This window comes from Diplotaxodon limnothrissa, linkage group LG12 (assembly GCF_057381915.1).
Source record: "Diplotaxodon limnothrissa isolate DT_005_m linkage group LG12, D_limnothrissa_male_GT1.1, whole genome shotgun sequence".
In the NCBI taxonomy this organism is placed as follows: Eukaryota; Metazoa; Chordata; class Actinopteri; order Cichliformes; family Cichlidae; genus Diplotaxodon; species Diplotaxodon limnothrissa.
Genome location: NC_140607.1, coordinates 13,613,382 through 13,635,662, shown reverse-complemented (window position 1 = coordinate 13,635,662; position 22,281 = coordinate 13,613,382). Strand labels below are relative to the sequence as shown.

General features: G+C 41.4%; 1 protein-coding gene across 5 annotated transcripts in view; it reads left to right on the top strand.

Annotated features, from left to right (window-relative positions):
* The window catches only part of LOC146620950 (multivesicular body subunit 12B-like), a 35,588-nt gene extending 23,807 nt beyond the window's left edge, over positions 1 to 11,781 (top strand). For 4 of the 5 annotated variants that reach the window (XM_085367147.1, XM_085367148.1, XM_085367146.1 and 1 more), the window contains exons 8-10: positions 6,871 to 6,929; positions 7,346 to 7,405; positions 10,961 to 11,781. In XM_085367147.1, coding sequence (XP_085223273.1) covers positions 6,871 to 6,929; positions 7,346 to 7,405; positions 10,961 to 11,002 — 161 coding nt within the window. In that variant the 3' untranslated portion in view covers positions 11,003 to 11,781. Of the gene's footprint in view, positions 1 to 6,870; positions 6,930 to 7,111; positions 7,306 to 7,345; positions 7,406 to 10,960 lie in introns of those variants that run through there. The other variant, XM_085367150.1, reaches the window with a different exon arrangement.
* Positions 11,782 to 22,281: the final 10,500 nt, after the last annotated feature.

Sequence of the window (22,281 nt, the reverse complement as noted above, 5' to 3'; positions counted from 1 at the left end):
TTTAGTAGCAAAACATGATTGATCCTGGTGCGACGGTGCCATTAAGTATTTGAGGATCAATCCTGTATAAATCCTAATGGAATTTTTGACTCCAGCCTTGAGGCCCTCGGGCATTTTTTGGACCTTTATTACAGTCAAATAAGAGACTTTAAATGGCTTTGCATTTGCAGGCCAGACTGGACTCTGGAGTCTCATCTCTCATTGCTTTCTATCCATCCCTGAGATAGAAGCAGTGCTCCATTAGTTTCAGTGTCCAGACGTGGACAGGCTCAATGGATGGGCCTGTCACGGCTCCCTCATTTGCCCCATGTACAGCAGGGTTTGTTATCACACATCTAATTAGAACTTGATAAAAAATATTTCACAAAAATCCAGTCATTAAATATAGTTTAAGGAGATTTATGGTCAAATATGCCTTAAAGATCTTTTAATGGCTCTGCTGACTTGTTAAGTTTGTAATTAATGATCTTCTAATACATACTGTGGTGTGATTTAGAAAGCACAATGAGATTCTGGGAATGAAGTCGTTTTGGAAAAGGGCATCTGGGGTTCCCAGAAGCTATATTAAATGACTCTGCTCACACTGGTTTGCTTAAAACCATGAAAGTCTGCTGTGAAAGGGTTCAAACACATCCGTGTGCTTGCATAGATGGGGCCATTTTTTTGTTGAGGCGCAGGGAATATTGCATTATTATGAAATGGCTGGCTTATCGTTTTGCAATAGTCCATTAGCGTGTACAGAGAAGTTCCAGGCTCAAACGTAACAGCACTTTTATTTAGGTGCTGCAAAATATCTCTTTTCAAAGTCCACTCATCCTCACACTGTAAAAGTAATAAGCAAGTGAATATGTATCAGACTGTAAATGCATTATACTAATAACAGTCTCCTGTTTCATCAGGAGAGTAATGGTGTCCTTATTAGCATAATTAATGACAAATGGCAGTGCAGCATTGGTGGATTGGTTCTAGGGGATGATAAATTGGTGGATGCCCAGGTTAGTGGCTGCCAAGGAGGCCTCTTTGGCTGTCATCCCTCCTGCTTCCGCTCTGGCACAGTTCATTACTCACTGTGTGAGATGCCACTTTACATTGCTTGGTACTGTGAGCATGGAGAACTTAATAATACCACCCACAACCACATAGGGCCTGCTGCTTTACCCACAGTCCAGAGGGCAAGTAGCTCAGCAAGGGCTAGGGGTTGTGGAGGAGCAGGGCTACATGGGAATCATCTCCTGCAGCTGCACTGATCAAAACAGATCACGCGTCAGTCGATACTTCAGGGGAGCTGGGGCCATATGACCAAGTCTCCAGTGCTGGTGAGTGTTTCTTGTTAGGATTTCTGGGGCTCACCACATCCCTCGCATCATTACGGGTTAGTTTGCCCACAGAACCGCTAATTAAGAGGGGATTTGTGTAATTGTGCCTTCTGCTGTGTCCCATCCGGCACATGCAATTTACTGTCAGCCCTCTGCCAGCTTTTACACTTGTCCAGAGAGGCGTACCCCATTTATACACACATTCTGCTGCACATTTACCAGCAGCCACAGCTAGGGATCAATGCCAATGCCATGGCAGTGTCTTAAAACACACTGTGCTGCTGATTAAAATCTGATTGTCCATTTAATTTCATGAGAGTTCAGCCCAGCCAGCAAGGAGGGTTCTCTCTGTACTTCTCTAGCATTAAGTGCTTTAGAAGAATGACTAAAACAGGTTTTAAACCAAGTGACCGAACAGCCTCGGTGCTTCACGCTAAATAGCCTGTGCTACATATACAGGCTCGGTCTTGAGAAGTTATCACACATGTACGCACCCCCTCAGAGCGCTCTGCGTTATGCAGCGGTGTTCGTGGCCAAGGCACCGTAAGTGTTGCTGGCTCTGCCCACTTTCTGGAAGACTGATGGACCAGCGCCCGACTGAGGCTGTCGGCTGGCTCCCTACCCACAACCAGATTTCAAGGACTGCTTGTCACAGATGGAAAAATAAGTGGGTCATTCTACATAAGCATGTTGTTTTGCACCCCTCTGGTAACAAAGAGCAAAATTTTAACACTGGTGAATTCAACAATAAAGCAGTTTATTCAGACTCCATTTGAGTCTGTTGCTAGTTTTGCCAGTCTGTCTCATTACTTTTTGGTACTTGTCACGAAAATCTCAGCTGCAGCTCTGCTTACAGTTTGACTATAAAGCCAATTTCATATCTCATTCTATTTATACACTGCATTTATACATTTATTCTTCTCATACACTTATTATTATTATTCTTTTTTATACTAAGTTAATATACTGTGTTGTGTTGTTTGTTGCGTTGTGATGTGTCATATCGTGTCGTGTTGTGTTATATGTAGTGCCGACGTAGGACAGTTTTCCAATTTCATTGTACTACTGTACTATGTATGACTGTGCAATGACAATAAAGAGTTATCTTATCTTATCTTATATGTTAGGAAAGTAACTGTTTTACTTAATTTAATGGATTAAAGATCAAAATAAGCAGTCAAGTGGGCAAAGAGTGAGTTTTAAAAAATGGTGCAGTTTCTCTCCACTCACTCGACGCTTTCCTTCCACGATTCCTGAACTCTGTAGCAGCCCCAGCCTGTAGCATGCAACTATAAATGCATTCATCCACTGGATCTTATGCGGCGAACTCTTAGTGCTTCAGAAACCTTTTAAGCTTGTTTACGTTTTTTAAGCGTTAGGACGAAATGAAATTAATATTTCAGTATAAACTAACTGACTGACTGTCGGGAGAATTGCGAGAGAAGCTCGCACACACTGCTGCCGTGAGACCGCTGCGGAAACAAACTGCACACAGCCGGCAGAAAGAAAATAAAAATAGATTATCAGAAACCCTCAACATCACTTCAGCGCGGGATCTATTTTAATATCAGCGTTTTACTCTCTTTTTTAGAATGTTAATCGACTCCCCGGTAAACATTTTAATAATTTAAAAAGTTACATTTCCGCTATTGCAAAGTTTTTTTTCACTCATCTGTCTAGAGGGGTTGAAAAAGTAGGAGGAGAAAAAAAGATAAAAGAAAAAGAATGGGTTTCATAGAGCCATAGTCATTAAAAGAATCTGAAAATAGCAACTCGCTATCATCTGTTCTCATAGCACGGGTCAGGAGCTCTGACACCTCCAAAATTCCTCCTGTCAGGGTAGGGGGCCATTTGTATTCTCTCTCATTAGGCAATTTGACTAATGACCTGCCGTGGCTGCAGAGCTACTGAGGGACCCAGAGCCTCGCGCCCTCTCTCTTGCAGCAGCCTGAACACACACCCTCTATTGGAATGGCACAGATGGCATGCCCGGGCGACAAAATAAACTACAATATGTCTCCGAGATGCTGTCAGGCCTGGGCACTATTTCTCATGTCAGACTCAGGCTAAGGGCTGTGAGTGGGCATAGGGGGTCCTCCTCCAGCTCTCTGTTCATCTACTCACCATTATCTGCAGAGGTGACAGAGAGCAGGGTCTGCAGCAGCTAGAATAGCATTTCCATGGTCTGCATAAAGAATCCAACTCAAATTGAGAGTCGCACCGACAGGGGAGGCAGTGCCATGTCTAGCTCTGGCTACACACAGAGAAAAAAGCAGCATCCAATTGTTTGGCATATGAAATGCAGCAGCCACCAGATAAAGCTTTAACTTTTTTTAAAAATTATTATTTCTATGTTCAGATTATTTTGTGACACAAAACAATAGATGGCAGCTCGATCACGAGTAAAAACTTGTAAAAGACGTTCATTTGCACTTTTCGCATAATCGCCCTGATTCCGCCTCCCCGCCCCCACCCCCACCCCCTCTCCAATTCAGCTGCGAGACAGATTCACCCAAGTAATCATACTAGACAGAGATCAATGCAATTCTGCTGAATTAGTGAAGTGTAAAATAAAAGTTCATCAACATTCCTAAAGTGCGACTCTCCAGTTGTGGTTCAGGTAATATGGGGTATGCTCGATCACCCACGCATATTTTTCCATCAGTCAGTGTCGGAGCACAACTCGGTGTGGTTTATGTGTTCGTGTGTGTGTGTCTGTGGGTATGCCGCCACTTGCGTTGCACGCGGCCATGTTTGTTAGAGCCCTGGAAATGCAATGTATGGCACTGCTGAAATCCTGGGTGACAGTGCATCCAACAATGGAAGAGTGAGGGATTAGTGCTCAGCCCAGCGTACGAGGGAGCCCTTCCCGCCCTGAAACAGCCATTCATCTGTGCCGAGGGGCTGGAGATGACAATGCAGCCATTGCTCATCGCACCTGACGGAGCCATTAATAAGGCGATGATCCACACGGGGCCTGTGCTGACTTCGTTCTTTACACTACAATCACTCAATCCGCAGGGTCCTCCTTACTTAACACCACCTCTGTGTTCACTGCCACCATCATCATCATCATCATCACCATCATCATCTTAGACGCTATGCCAAAATTCCTTCCAGATGTTTTTGTGCTGAATATACTGACAGGCTCCAAATGCCAAATAACTGCCCAGTTACCCGCACTGCAATGCACTCATGAGTTAATGGAGTGTAGCGGGGCCATTTAAGCAGCTAGAACATGCTTCATACTGGGATTCCTGCTCAGAAGATTGGATTTACATTATTTTTGCCCTTTGCACCTTCAGATTTCTCCTCAGTACAGCATCCATTCCTTACCACCAAGTCACCACCCGTGCTTTTCCATTTGTCTGGATGTAAGATAGCCTCTCTGGTATAGATGGGGGAGGAATACAAAGTGGGATCTGGTTTTAAATGTAATCCTTGAGCAATAAAGAAACTCTCTGGCCTTCAGCACTGTCCATTCATCTGTCTGTGCCACGCAGATCCATCAGCAGCTACAATCTCTGCTTCCCATTGCTGGCTATTGATTCAGATGTATTCTCCCTGCCTACTTGTGCCTGGCGTTGGTACTCCCAGCAACAGAGTGCATGTTTATTCACTTGTAGTCCCGAGCTTGAACAAGCCATCATGCCTACCTAGTTGCCCTCTGCTTCAAATAGCAATGCATTCAAAACCGCTGCAGGGAGATGAGATCGGGCTCAATGTGTTTTTACTCCTAGCACCTATAAAACCTACTTGTGACATCGCTTGCTTGATAGTAATGTCTCTTGATTTTGAACCAGTCTGAACTATTCTAAATATTGGATTTGTTACCAGAAAATTGAATGGTGGTGCACAGAGGAGTAATAACTTTGGTGATCCACCGACTTTCCTGAAATGCAATCATTTTGATAATGCATGAACTCTTCATCTAGTGTCAATCAGCTCAAATTTATATCATATATTGACTCACATGACTTTTTTCAACAAAGGCTTGTGACGCCTTAAGACTGTGTTTGTGTCTCCTTCGGGAATCCTGTGTTAACTGTACCACAGAAGTGCTAGCTTTGTTAATTTGTTAATTAAGTGCTAATTAGTGTAACAATTCCAAATTAGTCTGTTATTTTTGCAATTATGTACACAGAACTTTTTTACCTTTATTTACCCGAGAGAGAGAGTTTGAATCAGCAGGAGCGCTCTGGGCTGGGATAGGCAGGGGAAACAGGGGCTCATGGAGAACAGCAGCACAGGGGAAAACGCCGCTGTGTTTAAGTACAAAACGGCTATCACGGTCGCAGAGTCTTGCTACTGCTGCACTTTTTACTACGGGAGATGATTGGAATCCGAGGAAGTGAGCGAGCTTTCCTGCGGTCACGCAGGGCGCGGGTCACGCTTTGATTACAAAGATCACATTGTGCTGCACTTGTGCGGAAAGTGCCAAACCGTGGATCTGTGTAATAACCTAGAAAAAAAAAGAAAGGGAAAGCAACTCGCATAAGTGTCAAAGTGAGGGATATTTTAGAATTTCATAATTTTCAGATATTGCTGTGTGAACAGGAAAAGGCCAAAAGGAGTTTCAGCCCCCCCATCCTTTCCACCCCCAAAACGATGACTCATGAACAGCTCTGGCTTACGTTTATGAGTTCCGTTTCCTGTGCCAGCGCCTGATGGACTGCGGGTGAAAGAACACCAGTTGGAAGCTCGGCCTCTTGATATTTGGGGCTCGCGTTGAAGTCGACTGCAGCAAGTTTTGTGCCTCCAGATTTGGGAGTTTTCTAATGAAGCCGAGCAGCTGCAGTTTTCCCTTCAGTCTGGAAACGAGAGGCTTTGTGTCTCTTGTCACCCTGTGTTAATTTGGGCCCTAATGTATTTTATAAACAAAGGGCTGCTCTCTAGCCTGACAGTCGTGACACCTTGATTCCAGTGCAGGATGCATGCAGGACGGGGTTACACCATTAATAATCAACTGGCAGCCATCACACCATTTTAACCACGATCATTATGATAAAGGGCATACACTTAATTACAGGCCTGCTTAATTATAGCTCTGTTGAAGCTCGTTTGTTTGGTCAAATGCTAATTATACCACCACGCTCTTGGCAAGTCCTCATTTCAATCCACTTTTTTTGCCAGCTGAACAGTGCGGCTTATTTTCATGCAAATTTGATATCTGGTGAATGTTTTGTCTCTCTTCTTTCCGCTTTTCTGTGCCTAGTGTGAGTGTGTCTTTGTTTCGGAGGTGAACATCTCTCAGACAAGACGGAATCGGGAATAATCAAGAGTAATTAAACTGGAAGAGGGCTAGGAAAGGGCTGGGTTGGAGGAGAGAGAGTGGAGGTGCTCAAATACAGCGGAGAATTAAAAAAAAAAAGCCTTTCATCTTCTCTCCGTAGACGGAAGGAAGGGAGGTGTCAGGGTGGCTGGGGATGTTGATAGCTTTGCTGTTTTTATAATCCCACGTTTAGTCTCGTGGAGATTCTTGGGATCAAGAGTGGGGAGTATTATGTTTATGTATAAAAGTCAGACTTCAACTTTGTTTTTTGTTTTTTTGCAGCTTTGGATGATGTGCCCTTTGTGATCTCGGAGAAGTTTTCGCAAAAAATCCCCAAAGAGGTAAAAAAAAAAAAAAATAAATCAAAAGGTTTCGTGGCTCTAGTGACAAACTGCAAAATGATTTCTTATGAAGGTGCCGATGATTTTTCCTACAAACTCTCTTCAGGTGAACACTAGTTCTGTCCTTTTCTTCCTTTCTTCGCCTTTTTTTCTCCCTATTCTTTCCTTTTCCTTTCCTCCAGACTGAGTGATGAATGCGTGCAGTCAGGCAGAGCTGGCTCAATGCAGTCCATTTGGCTGGCTGGCGGTGGTTGTCACTATAGCCCCGTTTGTATTGACACAGAGAGGGAGAGGATTAAAGATTTTAAGCATGCTTACTTAGCCATGAGCCTAACCGCCATGTTTCTTGTGTGTGTGTTTTTTTTTTCTTCCCCCTTCTCCTTCTCCCTCCTCCTCTCCCCTGCTTTTGATTTCAGATGCAGCAAGTCAATTTAATGGGCATTACGATCAAATCCCTGGCAGACATCGAGGAGGAAGTGAGTAGAGGCTGCAATGCTCGGCTGCCGCTGACGCCGCTGGCCCAGAATGCAAAGCAAACGGTCTTGGGGTTGTAATTAAGTGTCTGAGACAGCGAGGCCCTGTTGGCTCCACTAAGCCCCAATTGAATAAAAGCACGGCCAAGCTAGGCAGCCATTCTTTCTTAAAAGCTTCGTATCCTGTTCCAAAACACTTGACTTATATTCCCCCAATTCTACTCTCCCCCCCACCTCTCACACAGCTCAATCGAGAATCTTGCAAGCAGCGCCGTACATCTTAAGGAGCCTTTTTCCGGTCACATAAACTTTTTAAGTTTCCAATCAGCTTTGCAGTTAAAAATAAATAAATAAAAAGTTAAGAGATCACGCCGAGTGAGTAGAAAGCGCCACAAAGCCCTCCACATTTCTGATGAAACACTGTAGCCTACAGGCATTCGTATGAAGCAGATCAGCTGTGTGCAGCAGCTCCTTCTTTGGAGCTCATGTGTTTGTGATGGCAAAGAGAAAGAGAGCCGCTATGTCTTTGTGTGAGCGAGCGTGCGCGTGCGAATGTGTGTAGGTGTGTGTGCGTGTGCTTTAAAGAGAGTGACAACCCCCCTTCTCTCTCATTAGCACGGTATCTCGGTATCAGAACTGCCAGGAAGTGACAGACCACTGTAAAAGAACAGGTGCTGTTGGGTTTGAGATGTGTTACAGAGCAAACACTCCCTCATCAAACCGGGTGTCTGTTCTGCACTCTGCCTCTGTCTTCTGTCATATACTATCCAAATCACACAGAGTCGCCATCTTGTCATATGGTCATCTGAATGAAGCTCATTGTCAGCACAGGTATTAATGGCATGTACATATATGTGTATGTGAGTGAGTGTGTGTGTGTCCCGGTTGGAGACAGCCTGACTGCTCATCCTATATGTTCTTCCCCCCCCCCCTTCTTCCTCTCCCCTCTTCTCATCCTTCCTCCTCTCCTCCTCCTCCTTCCTTTCTTCTCCGAGAGTGTGATTAGCAGGAGGACACATGGTGAGCTGAGCTGGGGAAGAGAAGGGAAGGGCATGAGGAATCATTAATTACAGCCACGCTGGAGCTGATGAAGTAAATGTGAGATAGTGTAACACACAAGATTTAGTGAAGTGGACGACAGCACAAGATTAATGGTGGGGCCAGGCTGATGAGGATGAAGTCACAGCTTAGCTTGATAATTAGTTTCCAAGTGGAAACATCCCTCACCATTGTGTTATTTTTACTTCTCTCCTCTTATTATTACCCCACAATGATATCTGCAGGACAAAGGAGGGGGTGGGGGGTGGAAACGTAGTCTGTGATATTCTCGCAAACACGCTGGAAAACATCCTGTCTGTAAATTTTCTCCTTTTTTTTCCCGGGTCTGTGCTACATTATTAATTTAATATCCACCGTGTTTTCTTTTCTTTTCTTGTCTTTCTTTTCTCCAGGCTGCTAAAGAAGCAGAACTTTATTCGTGGTTGTATAAAACAAAACAAGACAAAAAAAGGCAGCTGTTTTGGATCTAATTGTCCCTCAGCTGGAAGTAGATTTCTTCTTCTCTTGTCCAGAAGAGGTCACTGTCCGTGCCTCACTGTAGGGCTCCTTCTCTTTTTTTCCTCCCTTATTCAGAAACTGGAGGCGCTTTCTGCACAGAACCTTATTGCCTCCTTTTAAAATCCCTTTAAAATTATAGATTCATGGAAGAGATGCGCTTTCCAGAATTCTACATATGCACATGTAATTGAGGAAAACTGTTGTAATCACAGCCACAGTTGTAGATAAGACCATTTCCTAACAGGCATCACTTAAGCCATGTCTCAGATGATGTTGGTTCCAGCAATTAGGCATTCTTTTCATTTCCCAAATGACTCGCAAAACTTGCGGATATTATAATTGCTTTTAGCCACGCATATCTAATTTGTGTCTTTTTAAGTGTTAATTAGTAAGCGATTTAAAGTGACGTCTTTATGTAGTTTGCTCTGCTGAAAAATGTTGTTGGCGGCTGGCTAATGATTTTCAGAGGGAGTACGTTAGGGTGGAAAAGAAGTGTGTATCCACACATGACAAGATTTTCATTAGCACCTATGTATGATTAGTTTTCAGTGCTTGTGGGGAGTTGGGTGTGTGTGTGTGTGCGTGTGTGTGCTTCTCTTCCTGCTTATGTTTGCGTGACTGTGCGTTTCCATGTGAATGTATGGCAGGACAGTAGTGTACAGGGGGTATGTGAGAGGGAGAGCTCCAAATAGAGGTGGAATTAATGAAGACAACATGTCACATATTTTTGGCAGTGGAGCAGGGACAGGAAATGAAGCCCGGCTCGTCTGGGTGACTGCCGCCCATGTTCTAGTGTGTCACTGTCCTGTCAGCCTGTGTGTAAAACTGGCAGACATTGATACATGCTCTCCCTGATAACACCCCATTCCCCCATCCATCATCCACACTCACACACGTACACGCAGGAATATTTATTTACTGTGCCAGATGTTAGAGACTGAATTTTTGTGTGGTGTTGGTGGCGGTGAAGTGGGGGGAGGTAGAATTTCTTTTTGCAAATAACGGGCTTGTGATATGTGACAGCTTTTGGGTAAGTTGCAGATTCCCCCCTCAAGTAGATGAAAATGAGGAAAGGTGGTGCTTTGAATCCGGAGAAGCCGATTTCAGCCATTGTGGCTCTGTGGAGTCAGTTGGAGAAACTTATTTGAGTGATCATACAGCATCACCTAGTGCTGCGTTGCAGTAATAACAGCTGTCTAACTTGGTGGAGTGGGCACAGCTTTTGGTGCAAAAGTTTCCAGAAAGCGCTCACAAACAAAATCATGAAAACTTCAGTATTTCAGAGATGTCGTTTAATAATTTAGGGCCAACAGTGTTATTGTTTTTGGCTTTTTTTTTTTCAGATCACACACCACAGCCACCACAAATTTAACATATGCACATCACCCCCAGGAGCTCTGCAGTCATTTTTTTATGATGGTTAATCGAAGCCAGAGATTGAGGGGCTCCGAAAACTGACTGAATGAAAACGTTTAAATTTATAAACCACGCTTTCGCAGAGGTATTCATTAATGTCAGTCTGTAGTGTTTCCATATCAAGGCCAAAAACAGTCTTTGACGTTCAGTGTTGTTTTTTTAAACATGACATCACAGGTTTGTGGCACTAAAATTTTAATTCTACTCAGTTGGATTTTGATCTTTTTGGAAAAACGAATTTAAATAATAAACATGCATAAAATCTTTGAAACAAAACAAAAAAATGAAGCATTTCCTGTCGTTAACGCCACAGAAGTCAACAGTGTTTCAGGCTCTCACTTTATTTCTAGCCTTGTCCATGCCAAGCCACAAGGGGGCAGTGGTTCTGTTTAGTTTCTCAGTCTTTGGGGAAAGTAGCAAATTATTCTTTAATGTTTAATCAGTTTGTTTTTTAGTTTATAGTTATGAAAATGTTTGACTGTAACATTTGATTTTTGGTGGATTTGCTGCTTGATGTAATTGTTGGTGATGTTTTTATTCTGTTAACAGTGTGTGTACCTCTTTGTCTTCTTCTTCTCTTTGCAGTTTCAGTACAACTTCAGCACAGAGCGAAGCATTGTTCTGTAACTTGTCACCGAGCCTCGTCTCAGCTGACAGAGTCGCAGCGACTGAGAGAGTACAGACGGACAAAGGGGATTATTCAGAACAATCATGAACTATCAAATTACACCACAATTTTGAATTGTGTAATTTAAAAAAGGGGGAAAAAATAGTCCTTATGGAGATACTGGGATGATGGATTGTATTTAAATAATTCAATACTTTAAATATTTTAAATAGTTGCTACAAATGTGCACAATTAAATTTGACAAAATAATTTATTTTTCATGACGGTTACTTTTCTAAATTTGCATTTTGTCTTATTTCACCCATCACGTTCAAAGTTCATCTTTTCTAGTTAGTATTCCTGAATAGATTCATTCATGAAAGTATGTTAGCTGTGACTCACATATTGCTCATCAGGGTAACGGGTACATGCTGACAGTAAGTAGCAGTCGGAGTGGAACAGAGAGGCAGCTTCATCACACACGAAAAGGCCGGTCTAACGTTCATTTCCCAGCAGAAGCATCTTTCCGTCAAGAGGTTTATCATGAGCAGCACGCTGCAAGAATGAGCAGAGCCTTGGGACACGGGAGCGCTTACCCCAGGCGCCCACCCACGTCAGCAGTGACTCCTCCACTGAGTCACCGAGAACAGTTTCAGATGCCATATATATTCACCCAGCTGCAGTTTGCTACAGGAAACTGGTTAGGAAAATCAATTCGAGGGTTTTATAAAGCTGATTTTCAAATATTGTAATATTTATTTGCACATTTTTTTCTTAATATTCAAAACATTAAAAACAAACCTACATGAAATTATTTGTTTATCTTTTTTTAAAATAAACTAAACAACACCCTGCTGCCACATAGAGGTCAAATTTAGAAGCAGAATTTACACTTGAGTACTGAGACATAACTTGCCTCCTTTTTCTTCATGTGTAATTTGCAACTAATTAAATTGCAAAAGAATCCATTCTCACATTTGTGCAGGTGTAATTAGTATCAGAAAGTCGTGAATAGATAAATGTCGCTGTTGGTAATTAGAGTCTTATAGTGCTAATCATACTGCATTGTGAACTTTTGCATTCAGAATTACTGAAGACTTCTGATATTTGCAGGTGTCCAGCATAGCACACAACAGGTGATGTCTCCGTGTGAGCGTTTGCTTTGACTGCTCTTTTCAGAGGATTCCTCTGCACAGAGGACCGCTTTCTTCGTGAAGAGGTGACACTTATGTAAGCACGGTGACAGCCCCGTCCCCCGCTGCGTGTAAAGTGCACATATACAGTTCACCGTATGTTTTCAGATTCACACTTACACTGTACAAGCAAAGGTGATCATTAATGTATGTAAACAATGAAGTATTTGATTGATTTGATATTAATAGTGCTTATAATAATTAATCCCCTGCCATGTTTTTGTTTTTATATTTTTTTGTTTTAACTAAATTTGGTGATAATATTATTTTTTAATTAGTAATTTAAAAAATGACAGATAGCAAATATCTTATTTCTGTGCCATGGAGCATTATTATAGAAGACTTGTAAGCAAACTTATTGATTAGAATGACCGTGGGTACTGTAGTTTAAGAGTCAGTCTCATTCATACCCTTCTGCTATTCGACCAGGACATCTGTAGAGCTATTTTAACGGGTTTATAACAACCGGTCATTAAAACTGGAACCAGTTTCAAATATGTGCAAGTCTAAAAGCTTTAATCTAGAAAACATCATGCTGAGGAAAAAAATACTATGGCTAATTTAGAAATGCTGTCATCACATAGTTTGTCCAGCAGAGCGCCTCAGACTCCATTGTGGCCCAGAGCTGAATACATACATATATATATTCACCAAAGCGCCAAGTTTGACTGGAAAAAGTCCCCAGCAAATCTCCTTTTCATCATAGGATTTTCATTAGAAGTGCTGGGAATTACAGAACTTTTGAATACTGCCAGCTTTGAAACATGCAGCTCCTAATTTGCAGAAACTGCACTTTCTCTGTTTTTCTCAGTGTTACAAGGTTTTGTTTCTGGAGATGGACAGCAGGCAGAGTGAGATGTTACTCGTGGAGGCCAGATGTGCACGTTTAGATGAAGCCTATCACTAGTTCTGCTTTCATGGTAAAAGAAGTCTTGTAGCTGAAAGCTCCAGATGGGCAAAGGCAGTGCAAAGACCAGCCTCGAGAGTGCTGTCCATCAAAAAACAGCCTCACATGTTTTCACTCCTCCTTTTGCTCGGCTTCGTGATATGAGAAATGATGAAACAACCTGCCTTTGGACCGCACTGGTTTTTAGATGAAGGTGCAGTAGTTAGGAGCTGCTGTCTCTAAGCTTTTCACACGTGACAAATCTGTTTCAAGGCACCTGAACTCCTTAGTTATCTCTGACCTACCAGACCTACTTAAGGCTTCTCAGTCAATAGCTTTGCGCTGCCTGGAGGATTTGGCTCAGCTAAAGTTGAACTGAGCTGCAGAGCAGCACATCAAAGCCCCACCCTCTGTGAGTCGACCAGATGTCCCATGGTCATTTTTAAACTCACACCCCGGTGCATGACATGGAGCAGTGAGCAAGCATGTAGACAGAGCTGGATGGGCCGCTTGGAAATTGGAAAAGGAAGCCTGTATTTATGAGGTGATTTGAGGTGCTGTGTTAAGACAGGCTTAGACTGCCACTCTGCCTCTGACAGCTCTGTTTCCCCCTGAGCTGTGGTGACCAGAGACTGAGTGAGGTGAAGCAGTAAAGGCAGGAGGCCTGTCAAAGCACACTCAGAACCAAGATGGACCCAAAGTGGACTATCTTAAGCAGGTGATGCATCGAATCACATTACCAGAAGATGCAGAGCTCCAGCATTATCTTTGCTGACCTCATACTTCCATGATTAAAAACAAACAGGGAGCGCAGAGTTTATTCAAAAGCCAAAACCTCTGCTTTTCCTTCATGGGCAGCAAAAGCATGTAGGAAAATTAATGAATAAGTGTAATCTAAGAAATAAAGATGCTCGGGTTGTACTTTTTTACTGCTTACCTCTGTCAGCCTCTTGTTTCTTTGTTCCATGGTGACATCATCAGGTTTTAGAGTGCCCCACTGAGACTGAAAGCAAGAGGTTAGACGTGTGGTCTTCTCTGTGCCGCCATCTTAACAAGCCCCCGAGCTGCACTCAGAGGGAAGCCGCACATCAAATCTGTCTTTCCGTACCTCAGCTAGAGGCAAGGTGAGTGATCTCCCAGAGCAGCTCTCCTCGCCGCTCCCTCTGCCGTGGTCGGCCAGCCCATGTGAGTCAAATTATTGTAATTGAGCAGGGGTGTAGTCGGGTGTGAGGTGATCTCTCTCTTCACCCCCTCCCAGCCTCTTTTCTCTCTCTTTTTTTTTCTCTCAGTTATTTCGGCACATGTTGTGAAATGACCAGAAAGCATCTTTTTTTCTCTCCCCCCTCCCTTTCCTCTAACGCTGCCTGTAACACAGAAATCAATTAGCTCTTTTCAAGTCAGATCAAAGGCTCAATACACCGTCCAGAGCTTTCCAAAACCTCCCCGGGACAATTAAGTCTCCCTTTGGACAAGGACCAGACTGGACAGATGAAGGGAGGCTGCTGCCACTGTTCGTGTCAAGTAGACATAAACGGGCGGTTCTCTGGCCCTATTTCAATGAGCTTTCCTCTAATTGACCAGTTCGTTGTGCATTATTGTGGCAGTATGATGGTTTTAATTCTTCGTGGCAGAAGAAACACTTCATTTTAACATACTTGTGCTGTTTTTTGCCACGTGGCCAACACGGTACAGCCTCTTCATCCTGCATGGAGGCGAGGCACCCTGACTGGCTTTGACTGGGTCTCATTTGTAGTCATTTTGAGACTGAAGACATTGCAAGGGATTATGATCATTATCTATCTTTTTGCATCTGTTTTGCACTTGGTTTTGTATCTGTTTGCTGCATTTTTTGGTCACTCTTTGCAGCACTTTTGAGTCGTCTTGCAGTTGCTTGCATCTCTTTGTGGTCGTCTGTTTGCCTTTCCGACAAGGAATGTTAAACCTCTGGGCCTGCGTCCCCCCCACCCCTCTACCCTGCGGGCCCAGTACTCTCACTCAGTAAACCACCGGTGCTGTGATGGCACAACATGCGACATCTAACTGATTGGACAAGGCAAAGTGGATGGAGTTTTCATCCACAGACAGGTGCACTGACCCTGTCCACCCTCGAAGGTGCCACTTGCATTTTATTGGACATTTATGGCCAGCCAGCATTTTTTAACAGCCACCTGGATGCAATAAAAGGCCAGCTCCTGAGCTCTGTGGCTGCCCAGAGGATTTCCCAGCAGCTCCCGCGGGACCTCTGGCTAGTTAAGATGTTTATTAAGCTGAAAGTGGTCCAGTGGGAAAACACAGCACTTCTGAGAGATTCGGGCCAGCAGTTTTCTTGTTAGTCGGAGCGCTCCCTGGAGGATTGGGTTTCTTTTCCTTTCAAACCTCGCAGGGAGGACAGGGTCAGTTCACAGGGCACGAGGTTGACCAACTGGTAACTAGGCACATGAACCCAGGAATGGAAATATCTAGAGAGCATCAAGGTCAGCTTGGAGTGATTCCCACAGTTCCAAACACCAAGTATGTCAGCTAAAAGCATCCGTGTTGTGTTTCTAGAAAGTTCAGCGAAAATACAAAGGGCTGCATCTATCTGTAACAGGTCTTAGCCTTATTGGCTGGATGAAGTTAAACTGCAAATGGCAAAGTGCACTGTACTTAAATATTAAAAAGAAAAAGCTTATATATGGCTTTTACAATGCACAACTGGGGTTATTGGACCAAATCCTCTTTCCAGAAGAGCACGGTGAAATTAGTTGTGCTTGCTGTTTGACAGATCTTGACCTCACTAAGCTCTGCTGGATCTCTAGTTCAAAGCCCCGGTCTTTAGCCTCAGGCACTCTGCCCTAATAACTTCATTTTGCCTCTGTTTTGCTTTTTGAAAATTTTTCAGCCAAATACACACACACACACACACACACACACACACACACACACACACACACACAGGAGTTTATAATAACCCATACAGGAAAAGTAGTAGTTAAAATTTCTCCTTTACCACTCGCCTTGATAAATATATGTTTGGCTCTCATCTAATTTCAACTTTCTCTTCAGAGTCTCTGGTGAACACGTTGTGAACTGAGCCGCACAAGCAGGCAGTGATGGGTTTTTAGTGCTCTCTGCCTAATGTTCAAGACAGATTAGAAATGTTCGCCCGTGACAGATGCTGTCTAGATCTTCACTACCAGATCCACCCAGCTGCAAAACATCTGGCGGATTTCTACCTTTTTCTCTGAAGTGCAGCCTATTAATGACACACCCGCAATCATACATGTGCACGTGCACACACGCGCGCACAGCGAACACATCCACCATGTTTGATTGTGACAGGGAAATAATCACACATATACAGATGTGTGATTGTAGGGAGTTTTTTATGGCTGCTGGCCTCGCCTGGAAGATTTTCTGCATATTTTGTTGCCATTGCTGTTTTTCACATTTTAGGTATCATTTCTTTGTATCTATTGTTGCTCATGCAGCAAAACATGGATGGAGTTCTCAAACTGTTGCCATTTAAAAAGGAGCCATTCATATGTAGGTCTATATCATGAGACAGTATCTTAGCCTAGTTTAGCCACAAAGTCTGCAGTTTATTTAACAGACACAGACTTTTTTAATATTCCACATGAAGTGCTATGGTTGCTGTTAATGGCACACATTCTAAAGTCATGCCCAAACATTTTTACGAAGACAATTCCACTGAATAACACGATGAAAGGAGCTGCAGTTCTTGCTTGGGCTGAGACGCTTCTGCAATAAAGATGAAAACAACCACGTGACAACAAATACCATGCATCCTGCTCCACCACGACAATATAACATCTGTTGCTTATGTTTTAAAGCCAAACTTTTAAAGTGTTTTTTTAAAGTGTTCTCATTGTTTTGTTCTGGTACTGCACACACTCTGCACCTCTGCATGGGAAATTTAATGGCCCTCGTTGGACGAAGGCTTAAGATTCTTTAGGAACTCATCAACAGAGAAAGTCACAAATACATGTGTGTGTGTGTGTGTGCGTCAGATGGAGACATTTGGAGACCATGGTTTAATTTAGTTTGAAATTGCCATGCAGTAAGTTGTTCCTCATGTGTCTCAACAGCTTAGGCTCACATGAAGACTTTTTGGCCATCGCCTGTGTGTGAAGTTAAACAGAAAGGGAAGAGGGAGATCCCCACATCACAGAATAGAAAGATGTTGTTATTGCTGGGCTTCATAATGTTCATCTGTTGCCATCTGTGGTCCAACTTTGACCAGCCTTTTAAAATGTTTTGGAGGTAATCCGTTCGAAAATGAAAAGTAATCATTAGGCTTTCATGAAACATTTTGATATTTGTTTTTTATTATTTTGCATAACCCAGTGCAGAAGAGGCCTTATTCAATTTGCATTTTTGTAAAAGAAAAGAAGAAAAACTATGAATCTATGATGTGCAAGTGATAGTAATTATATTGATGTTGAAAGGAAACGTTTATTTTCTTCTTTACTTTGGCATCAATGCAGCCAAATTACAATAAGTTTAAAAAAAAATATATTAATTATATTTAGAAAAGAAAAAGATGATCACAGAAATTTTAATGGAAATAATTCAATAACTTTATGTAAATTCATGAATTAATTACATATAGTTATATGCTCCTATTATACTCTTAATCTTTAGAGAAGATTGCCATTTTTGCTTTGGTAATTAAATGCTCGGTGCAACATTAACTCGCAAGTGAGAGGTCCTTGACTTCTGCAAAAGTACACAGAAGGTGTGCATGCTTTTTGTTGTGTCTCGTGAACTGTGATTGAATAATACAAACAAAAACTCTATCAAAACAATATGTAGGATGAGGCAAAATTTGAAAAGTAATGCATAAAACACAAATAATACAATAATATGGTAATAATACAATAAGAAACATGCTTTCAGTACTTATTTATAATATATAAGTAGTAAAATAGTTTAAAAAATTATATTTATTGTTAAAACAAACAAAAAAACAGCTGGCTTTCTTTGCTGTTATAGTTATATAGTTATAGTTATAAGTTACATGTTTTTTATTCAGACTGAACTGAATAATATATTTTAGATTTGTTTTTAAAATGATGATGTTATATAATATATATATACACACACACACACACACACACACACATATATATATATATATATATATATATATATATATATATATATATATATATATATATATATAAAATATATATATAAATTGATAGAAACAAAAGAAATGCAGAAATAATAATATAAGACATTGTAATTTTATTATTAGAAGTACGGACATTGAACTATACATTTACATTTCTTTGTAAGAATTAAAGCAAGGACTTTTTAAACATTTTGGACGCCCATAATAAGTAAATAAATACATAAATAGAATAGAGTATACGGGTGAGAGTTCTTGTAGGACAAACATAAAGTTAAATAAATAAATAAATAAAAACTATATGTATATACTTCACTGAAAGCCAGACACAGTAATAACAAAATTAGTTAAAGCAAAATTAAAACGCTGTGCTCACTTGGTTTTACAGAAAACATTACATCACATTATCTTTTATTACTGTAGTGTATTTACAGTACATAAATAAATAATGTGTATTAACCTGTTCTTTTGCGTTCTCGTGTTAATGTACCTTTAAGAGACGATAAAACGTTGCCGTGGATGAGCAGCCACTGTTGTACTTGTTAGTTTTGTCCAGCAGGGGGTGCTGTTGTCATTGGGATAGTGTGTATTGTGGCTCTCTCTCCAGCGTCGCCTTATAGCTGTGAATTAATATGTGTCCGGACTGAGTCAGGAGACCAGGTGCATAAATCTGACTCGATCGTGGATCACTGTCATCAGATGAGCCGGTCCGTCACGAAAACCGACAGCGCTGCGTGTAAGTGCGCCTTAAAAATGACGGTGACTTATTAAAACGTTCTTAAACGATGCTTTTTGGCTAGCAGCGTACTTTTCACAAGATTTGCTTCCTATTTTAGGAAATGTAGACAAATACAGATAGTAATAATCTCAACTTTGAATTACTGTTCATAAAAATTACATCCAGTACATCATTAGAAGTGCTACAGGTATACGCGTGTGGCTAGAAAGTGGGACTATATTTTTTACATATTAGCTTAATTCGATTACAGCTTTAATTTGCTCACTGCGTCATAGCAAATGTAGCCTAAACGCAGGTAAACAGATTTCTACCGTAGTTTTTTGTTTTTTTGGGGGGTTTTTTTAAGAAAGAAAGAAAAAAAAGTTGTATGTCAGCTTGCTGCCACGCGGGCCTGTCAGGCCATTTGTCAGGAACTCAATAAATTTGTCAGTGGAGGAGGAAGAGAAAAAAAGCAGAATTCAATAAATCATAACATAAACAAATCTAGCCATGAGTTGACAGTGCTGTATTATACTTTGGCTTAATCCTCGGGGAGCTGGGATTATCCTGCACTGGGCTATCATTTTTTGGGGGTGGTGGTGATGGCGGGGCTGCCTCAATAAAATAAGAAAGGCCGTGTGGTTCAATGTGGAGTAAAAAGCGGGAAAATGTGACAGAGTGGGTAGAAAGACAGTTCAAATGACTCCTTTGTTATCCTGCATGGTAACATTTATGTAACTACACCAACGATTTGAAGAATAGTATTTAAAATAATGGCATGTAAAATACAAATAAATAACTAAATAAATATTTAAAAGCGAGGTAAATTTAGTAGTCCTATATCCCGGCTCTCACAGGCCGATGGGGCCCTGGGCTGTCTCACTGTTTGTTGTTGCAGTGGTTCACTGACTGTTCACTGTCTGAAATCACATTATAGCTGCATGAATTTTTTTAGCCCGTGAAACCAACGAAGAAGTGCAGAAAACATTCAGTATCCCAAATTAATTTACCGCTGATTGATCGGAAATTGACGCTCAAACCTTTATAATAATCCTCCCTGTTGATCCACGAGGCTCAGCCTGTCCGTTGACTTGATGGGGAGAAAAAACAACAATTTTTTTTAAGTGATCTCCCTCTGAAACTCTGTCACAGCCACAGTAATGGCCAAAAAGACAAAAGAAGAATATGACACATTTCTTCCCCAAGTTCGCTGAATCTCTCTAGGCTCAGAAACTGCCCGCTGCTGCTCAATGTGAAGGTTTTGTAGGTGTTGAAGTGCAGATCGGCAGCAACAACAAAAAAAATAAAGGAAGTGTGTGTGTGAGCGTTTTTTTTTTCATTCGAGTTTAAAAAAAAGGGGGCATCGTGGAGAGCTTAGACTCATTAAAAGATCAAAGTGAGTTAACTATCAAAGTCTTCAAGCCCTGCAATTTAGGGAGCCATTATGGCTTTGGTTTGCTACCTCTGAGGATGTGAAATGCTCGTCCCAATTTCGCTGAGGTGTTTTATTTATTTTTCTAAAGAAAAAAAAATCTTATCGGCGAGCTTTGTTTTAGGAATAATTAATAATATGAGCGTTTTAGTATAAATGAGCCTATAATGGTAAAGAAAAGGGGGGATTAGATGAGGTGCAGCGCAGTATTACCGGCCCACACATGCGGGGTGATATGGATTATAGTTTTACGTTTTAAAGGTGAGACTTTGCGTCGCTGCATTGATTGTAGCCTCCGGGTTTAAGCAGAGCAGGCCGGGCACTGCTGGAGTTATCCTCTGAGCTGGAAACTGAATGAATTGTGAGCGCCTCCCAAAAACACACCGCAGTGTAAATGTAATTAAAGCAGAACGATTGTCCGTATTTTTTGTGCCCATATTTCAGTTTTATTAAATTTAAAACGGTGTTTTAATTTAATGAAATTATCGTAATTATTTCGTTCCCTTTCCTGCAGTAGGCTTTCTCTTCTCTTTTTTTAAATCGGCCTACACTGATTAATTATGATACATTAATTTTACTCCTGCGAGTGGGCTGTATTTATTTCCTTTCTTCCTTATGCACTTTCCTTATATATATATTTTAAATTCTGCCTTAATGAAATTGAAAAGTTTGACTTTAAAGAAGGCAAAAGTTTGCGCAAAAACCGCAGTTTTATTTTGCTTCAAAGAAGAAAAAAAACTTTCCTTCCGCGATAATTCCAGTGTGGAATCACGTTTTTGCTACTTCCCCAATTGAAATGAAAATTATTATTAAAATTATTATTTATTTATTTTTAATGTTTTTACTTTCAGAATTATTAAGTGAAGCCTGAAACCAGAATTACAGCGAACTCCTGCAGGAACGTTAGCCTCTCTGAGGGCGCATTATAATGATCTCTTACCTTTCCGATGGACGTAACAGTTCTGCTTAGCTTAAAGTAAATTGCCTAACTTTAGGGACCATTGCTTTCTGTTCTGCACACCTGCTGCAACGTTTTTTTCCGCCCTGGAAGGCGAGGGAGGGCTTGTCATGTAGTGCCTCATTAAAACACCGCAGGCTGAAAGTCGGCGGATTGATTTATTGAATGAATGTTTGATGTCCTCATTCACGCGAGTGACCTGGCCGATAACTGCTAAATGAATGGAGGGAGGAGAGGTATCACATGCTTTTCTTCCTTTCCTTTTCTTTAAATGTATTGATTATATTGTATTGGTAGTCCTCCGCTCCTAATGCTGCTTAGTGGTAAGATAATCCAATATAGTGGGCGGAGGTAATTGACCCCATGTTGATAGAAGCGCTGGAAGGAAACCAAGCAAACCGGGGGTGGATGACTTCATGAGTGGCAGGTATGTCCTCATTTTAGCAAGAACACGAGTCCTCCGATGAGAAATGCAACGAATTTAAATATTTATATTAGATTTCGGTGTGCTGTAAACATTTCTGCGATGGTTAAATCCATCTAAAACTGCCACTGTTGGTGAAATCTCCTCTCTGCGCCTGTGTTTTAGTGATCGGCAGCTGTTCTCTTGTTGAACAGCAGAGGGCAACGCCAACAATCTCTTCTCTGTTTCACCAAACTGGGCTACAGGTCATCGCCTTGATGCTTCACAAAGGCTGTAAGAAACAACACACAGCAGGCCTTTGGACTGAAGGTAAACACTGGCTGTGGAGATGTGATATACTGACATATGATTTTTTTTTCCTGAGAGGAAATATTGCATTAAATTATGTAAAAACAAATACCTGTTTATTTGCACAGTTTACTTAAAAATATATTGTTATTATTATTATTACGTGGAACCGTTATGACACTTTAAATAAAGTCCACAAAAAGCTATAGCTCACCCCAGTATAATATAAATATAATATTTACTATAATATAATATTTACTGTTCCC